This window comes from Amaranthus tricolor, chromosome 15 (genome assembly GCF_026212465.1).
Source record: "Amaranthus tricolor cultivar Red isolate AtriRed21 chromosome 15, ASM2621246v1, whole genome shotgun sequence".
NCBI classification, from domain to species: domain Eukaryota; kingdom Viridiplantae; phylum Streptophyta; class Magnoliopsida; order Caryophyllales; family Amaranthaceae; genus Amaranthus; species Amaranthus tricolor.
Window position 1 is genome coordinate 14,916,040 of NC_080061.1, and position 7,093 is coordinate 14,923,132.

The window sequence follows — 7,093 nt, forward strand, 5'->3', positions numbered from 1 at the left end:
TATTAAAGTAAAGAAGTCTTAAAAAGAACTTCAAAGTTTAGTTAAAGAGCATTTGGTTTTTATGAGGCGACTTTCGCTCTCAAGTTGTAATAAGTAGATTTGACTTTTCGTTTCTTATCCGCTGCTAAGTATTTCTTATTATCTAATAGTTTTAAATAACGCTAATAGAACTCGATCCGCACGTTTCCTTAACTTCAAAACCGTTTTAAACTGTTCCCAACGTTTCGGTTTGACTCGGGTTTTAGTTGTTTTGTTTTAAAAGATCATTTTCTTTTCTTTTCAAAGACCCGAGTTATTCCGAGATGTTACACAAAGTGTGGTCGTGCTCTTTGTGGTAATCACACCACAGAATATATGTCTTTCCTGTTCCGGTTGAACACCGGATCATTGCCTCCATCTAACAGATTTCGCGTCCTGGGCTCCCCTTCAGTGACATATCGTGACGGGATTGTGGGGGCCCCATATCTGACAGAGGTTCCGGACGACGCGGCATGTAGTTTCTTTCCCTCCTGGATGACTGTTCCTCTCTGCTCCTTGAGGGATGATTGGTTGGATCCTTCTTATCCGACCTCCGTTTTTTAAGATCATGGGCTTGACATATTTCGGAGGCCGTGACATAGCTTTGGCATTGCTTCATGGCCTCCGCGTACGTCTTTACTTGACTTTCGACTAACTGGAACTTCAGTCGTTGGGCCTTCATTCCGTTGATCAGGGCATTTAATGCAACCGATTCTTCCAAATCAGTTGCTTCCAGTACCGCCTCATGAAACTTTTTTAGATAGGATGATATTGACTCTCCTTCCAATTGCGTGATGCTAAGCAGATGGAAGTTTGATTTTTCCTGTCTTCTTGATGCTACAAAATGACCCAGGAACTTGCCTTCCAATTGGGCGAAGTTGTGGATACTTCCTCCTAGAAGGGAGGTATACCATGTCAGCGCCACTCCCGTAAAAGTAGTTGGGAAGAACTTGCACCACAATGACGGGTCAGTGGTATACAGCAACATTAGGTTTTTGTAGGCCATCAGGTGTTCCTCCGGGCAGGATGTCCCATCGAAGGCCGCCATGCTTGGGATCTTTATTTTCCCGTTGTTGGGAGTATTTAGTATCTCTGGGGCCAGCAGAGAGATTATTGGTATGAGATTTTCAGGAGGGATACTTTTGCCGGCCTCATTCCGCGGCATAGTTACGTGGCGGCTAGATTCCGCAGGTTGGGCTGCTTTCTTTCTTCCCTCCTTTTATCCACCAGTGATTGGACGCTTTCAGACGTTTTTTGTTTCTTACTCTCTAGGAAGGTGCGGGCGTCTTGAGAGGCGGTTTTAGATTCGCCATCTCGCGAATCTGTCTTGCCGAGACTCTGGTAGGTTCAGGATCTCTCCCGCCTCTTCTTATTGCGCCTATTGGAGTGGGAAGTCCTCGAGTTCCCATCTTGAGATTCATGAGACTTTGGTATTTCTTGATGGGGTTCGATTCGTTCCTGCAAGTTTTTTATTTGGTCCGCCATGTCTTCTAATACTCGTTGTTGAGTAGGAGTATTATTTATGACTGCGCGGAGTTGTTCAGAGAAAGCGGCAGTGAGGTTGCGCGCTAGCATGTCCAGATCACGACGAGTCACGGCTTGATTATTAGCGTGACCTGCGGAAGTGTCTGTATCTGTGCTATGCACGGTTGCAGTTTGAGTTGGATTTTTCTTAGGAGCCATGACTTTTTATTTCTTCCCCACAGACGACGCCAAACTGTTTCGGTAATGAAACGAGAAAGTGGGAAACACTTGAAATACCGTTAGTAGAAGTGTTATCAGGGGTGGCGATTCGTTGGAAGTGTTGGCCTCTTAAGGTTTTGATGATGACTTTACTTTTAAATAAACAAACATATTATTAGAGATTGTTTTGTAGGTATATATCCGATTTAATGTGAATCGTTGATGAAGCCTATGACTTGATTCGTGGAAGATGTACATGTCTCAAATATCCAAGAAGTTGGACAATTGCTCTGGAAGACAGTTTACTGTTCCTAGAGTTGAAGTTCTGACGAAAGTTGTAGATGGAGACAGTGTGCTGTTCCTCATGATACAGGTCTGAAGAAGACATTGACTGGAAATTACGAAAATTAAGTTTTCTGTTTTTAGTTAATGTAAAAGGTCAAAATTTAATTAGTTGCTTAATTAAATTTATTTATTAATTGGCAAAATATTTTTAATTCGCCTAAAAACATGGAGAAAATCAATTCCTTGTTTATCTCCTATAAACTCGGAATTCAAGAGACTTGTTCTCTTCTTTGAATTGGTCTCCTATAATTTAGGATCTTCCTTAACCCATGATGTTTTAACCGTGCATGTGTACAGCAGTTACATTCCACTCATACCTTTAACTAACTTTCCATTTTCTTTGGGAGTAAGTAAGTTATGGAGAACGTGGGATATGTGCAACTTGTGGAGAACATGGGCTGAGTGCACTGCTTGCTGTTCCCCTTATAAAAGAGGGAAATTACGGTTCAGTGGGTATGAATGAATGAATGAATGAATGAATGAATGAATGAATGAATGTTGCATTGAGAGTGTCCATCTAAGGGAGATTTAATCAAGAAAAATATTCTAAGTTTTGTTTTAAATGCCAATTAATTCATAATATTTTTCTTGAGCAACAATTTCATTTTGATCTTTATGAGAATTGGCCTTGTAAAGGGTAATTGAGTGTTATGTTGTAATTAGACTTATGGGAAGTCTAAGGGAATAGAGAATAGAAACGTGAGAAGAGAAAGAGAAGGAGAGAAGAGAAGAGAAGAGAAGTGGGCCTAAGTAGAGAAGCTTTGAGTAAAGCATTTAGAGAATTGAGAAGCTTCAAGTGAAGCAAACATTGTTTTGTGTAATTGTAACTAATTGCCTAAACATAGTGAGAATTTTGAAATCCCGGGGGGTCGTGGTTTTTCCTTCTTATTAGGCCAAGAAGGTTTCCACGTAAAATCCTTGTCTCCTTTTATTATTCTTTTCGTTTTTAAGTTTAAGTTTTTGTTCTTTACTCAATATAATTCCGCAAAAATTAGAGGCAAAAATCTTAAATCTACTACACAACAATTCACCCCCCCTCTTGTTGCTTTCGATCATTCATTAGCATTCCTACAGGAAGGAAGCGACTTGAATTCCTGCAAAACAATACGTTAGCCTTGTCCGGGGGGTGATCTCCCGGAAAACCCCTCCGACGCTCAAGTTAGAACGTGGATATGAGAATATGAAGTAAGTGATTATAAACTGAATGCAAGAAGATGCTGTGGATGATGTTACTGGAATTTTGGTAGGCTAATGAAGTATAGAATAAGTAAGGTTACTTAAGATTATTTTTAGATGATCTCTTCCTCTCTGATGGTTGTCCCTATTTATAATGTTTAGAGAGGAAGTTACATCTGAGAGGGGAGGTTGAAGATCATGAGAGCAGTGGGCAGTTACCAGCCTTGGGAGAAGGATAGCCAAGCAATGAGGGAGAGTGGGAAGTTGGGTCAAACAGGAAGTTATTTTGCTGGAGGGAGGTTAGGGTATTTGGAGGTAATTAGCCTTTGGGCCTCTCAAGGAAGGAGGGAATTCAGACAAAGGCCAATTGACCAAAAGTCAAGGTCAATCCGGAAAGTCAAAGGTCATTAAGGTAAAATGACATTAATAATTTAAACAAATAAATAAGTTTGATAAATGATACCATGACAAAATTAGAATGAGATGATACGTAAGAGAAATCAAATACCTTTAGTTTTGATGGAAACTAGGTTTTACAATGAAAGCAGTTATGAATAGAACGAAAATATGAGCAAGCTTGCAGCAAAAGTTTTGAGTGTCAATGGTGAAAGATGCAGCAACAACTGGCTGTAGCAGAAGAAGGAGAAATGTCGAAAGGTTAGCAGTAGTGGTTATTTGTATCGTTATTTGTATTGTTTGTTAGAATAAAAGATACAAATAGTATTATTTGTATCTTTTATTTCAATAACGCTAAATCTTGAATGAGCCGGTAGTAGGCATGCGACCAGCCCATCAGAATTGATTAGTCCAATATATGTATTAAATTAAACTTTTTTTTTTAACTTTTCAATACAAACTCATCCTAAAAATACGTTTTTCCTCTAGAATATTATTTTAAGCTTTATTCTCCCAAATCAATGGTTTCCTAAGTCAACACCCTCAATCACTAAGCACCACCATAACCCTAGCCACGTTGCCTCTATGTCGCCACTATGAGTCAGATTCCGACCACTGTGATGTCCTCTTCTCCTTAATCCACTCGCAGCACCAACTCTAGCACCACCATGATTGTAATCTCCACGGCAACTGGCGTCATCATCTCCAATGAAATTTTAATCTCATGTATTGTAGTTCGTTGGTGTAAATGGTCTAGAAAATTGTTGTCCTGATCTCAAGTTTAGCGTTGATTGTGTTATAAATTTAATACTCAATATTTTCAAGCACTGTAACTCAATAAGTTAGCTAATTGTATCAAATTAAAAAATGGGTTTTCTTTTCATTGAATGAGTTTTAATGGAATAGTGCTTGTTTGAATTAATGAAATTTTGTGTGTTTATTTGTAGTTTAAATAGGTATGTGTTTGTATTCAAAATGTTTATTCAATTTTTTCAAGCACATATTAAGTTAGCTAAAATTTTCAAGTAATGTATTTAATTTTGGTTTAAGAATAAAGTGATGATATGATGATAATGTTGATAATGGTTAAAAATGGCGGTCAAAGATCATTTATTTACTTTAATTCATGGAGATGATTATTGTTGAGTTTGCACTCCAAGTGTTCAATAAAATGATTACTTTATGTACCAACAATAAATTTTAACATCCTACTTTAATGTTTTAAATGCCTATTTCAAGTATTAAAATGTTATTTTAAGGATTAAAATGCTCATTCTTAATCTGAAAATAATTAAAATGTCATTTCAAATATTAAAATGTCTTTTTAAGGATTAAAATGTTAACAATAAATGTTCCTGGAAATAAGAATTGGGCTAGGGTTTGTACTCCAAAGAAGTTGGGTGGTTGGGTATTCGTAATTTGAAAGTTTGGAATCTGGCTACTGTGGGTAAACATGTGTGGCATATATCTTCTATGAGTGGTTCCATGTGAGTCAGATGGGTGCATGGTGTTTATACAAAGGTTGGAAATTGGAAGGTCTTTAATTCTCCAATAACTTCAGTTGGGCTTTTAAGAAGATATGTAAGGTTAAAGATAGGCTTGGTCAATGGATCTTACTCTATCAAAGAGGTCTATCATAAGCTTTTAGGGGCTGGGTAGCCAGTTGACTGAGCAAGTTTTGTATGGGATAGAAGCTCTATTCCTAAAGCTCGATTCATATTATGGATAGATGTAAATGAGAGATTGAAGTCAAGGGACAAGTTGGCTGCATTAGGGCTCATCTCTACTGACATTTGTCCATTATGTGGTTCGATACCAAAATCTAATTCTCATCTGTTCTTTGCTTTTATCTATAGCCTTCAATGTCTTCGAGACATTTTGACATGGTTGGATATTAGGATTGTTAGTGATTCCCTGGCTGATTTTGCATCTCAGAAGTGGCAGTGTGCTATAGATAAGAGGAAGTCAGCTACTATTGGACTATGCAGTCTTACGTACGAGATCTGGTGTGTTTGGAATGATTCGATTTGGAATTTCAAAGTTCCTACGATAAGTAGGATTACTCGGCAGGTGAAACTTGCAGTTATGAGTAGAGTTTTGCATATTCCAATCAAAAGCATTAATATACAATCCCCTTGGATTAGGAATCTTTTTGATTTTGAGTAAATAGCTTATACTGTATAGTTATTTACTTTTGTCTGCTTCTAGAGTTCTATTTCCTCTTATGCACTTGAAGAGTGAAAGTCGGAAAACCCTTTTTAGAAGGGGTGCCTTTTCTTTCATGTTGATGCAAATTAGGGCGTTTGTTCTCTTGTTAGTGGTACTATTTGTATATTAATAAAATTTTTTTCTTTTCAAAAAAAAAAATTGCTCATTCTTAACCTTAACCTTCTTTCTTCAAAGGTTAAGTTTAACATTCTACTCATCAAGCTTAAAATGTCAACTTTAAGTCTTAAATAGCCAATTCTAAACCTTAAAATGTGTTTTTTAAAGCTTAAAATGTCTACTCCAATACTTAAGTTTGATATTCTCTCAATAACTTCAAGCCATAACTTACCATTTTCAAGCCTTAAAATGTTAATTTCAAAGCTTAAAATGTCTACTCTAATACTTATGTTTAATAATCTACTTACAAGCTTAAAATGCCAACACAAAGCATTAAATTGCCAATTTGCATCAAAAGGCCAATTTCAATACTTAGATTGCCAACCCCAATACTTAAATTTAACTACTTCAAACCTTAAAATGTTAACTCCAAGGCTTAAAAATTATTTGCCTCTAGCTTGCTACACTTTGTCCAAGGCAGAGAAGCGAACATTTTGTAAGTCTTTGTATGGCATTAAGGTTCGGTCTGGTTACTCATCCAACATGAACAAATTTGTGACCCTAAATGTTGACTTGAAGTTGGGAAGCATGAAATCTCACGATTGCTATGTAATGATGCAAGTGTTCTTACCAATTGCAATCCGTGGAATACTGCCAAAACATGTGAGATATTCTATTACAGAGCTATGTTCTTTCTTCAACACAATTTGTAGTAAACTTCTTGATCCCTTTAAGCTTTGAAGCTCTTCAAGTCGACGTGATTGTAATTTTATGCAAGTTTGAGATGTATTTTCCGCCTTCTTTTTTTGACACAAGGGTTCATCTTATTGTCCATCTCGTTCGTGAAATCAAGCTTTTGGGTCCAGTTTTTTTAAGGTGGTGTTATCCTTTTGAGAGACACATGGGAGTTTTACAAAACAAAGTGAGAAATCCAGCACAGCCCGAGGGGAATATGATTCAAGGCACTGTGAACGATGAGACTGGTAACTTCATAGCCGAGTATATGGCCATGGCAAAGCCTATTGGACTTCCCACCTCTCAACATGAAGGAAGGCTTGAGGGAAAGGAACAATTGGCTCCAAATCGATCACACCTCCTTGAGAAAGTCTTCTACAAGCACACTTGTATGTGTTGCATCATATTCCAGAAG

The 7,093-nt window shown here is 37.4% G+C and overlaps 1 protein-coding gene across 1 annotated transcript; it reads right to left on the bottom strand.

The window, feature by feature from the left end:
- Positions 1–397: 397 nt before the first annotated feature.
- On the bottom strand, positions 398–1,066 carry LOC130801070 (uncharacterized). The gene has a single exon (XM_057664831.1). The coding sequence runs from the start codon at positions 1,064–1,066 to the stop codon at positions 398–400; it is 669 nt and encodes a 222-aa protein (XP_057520814.1).
- Positions 1,067–7,093: the final 6,027 nt, after the last annotated feature.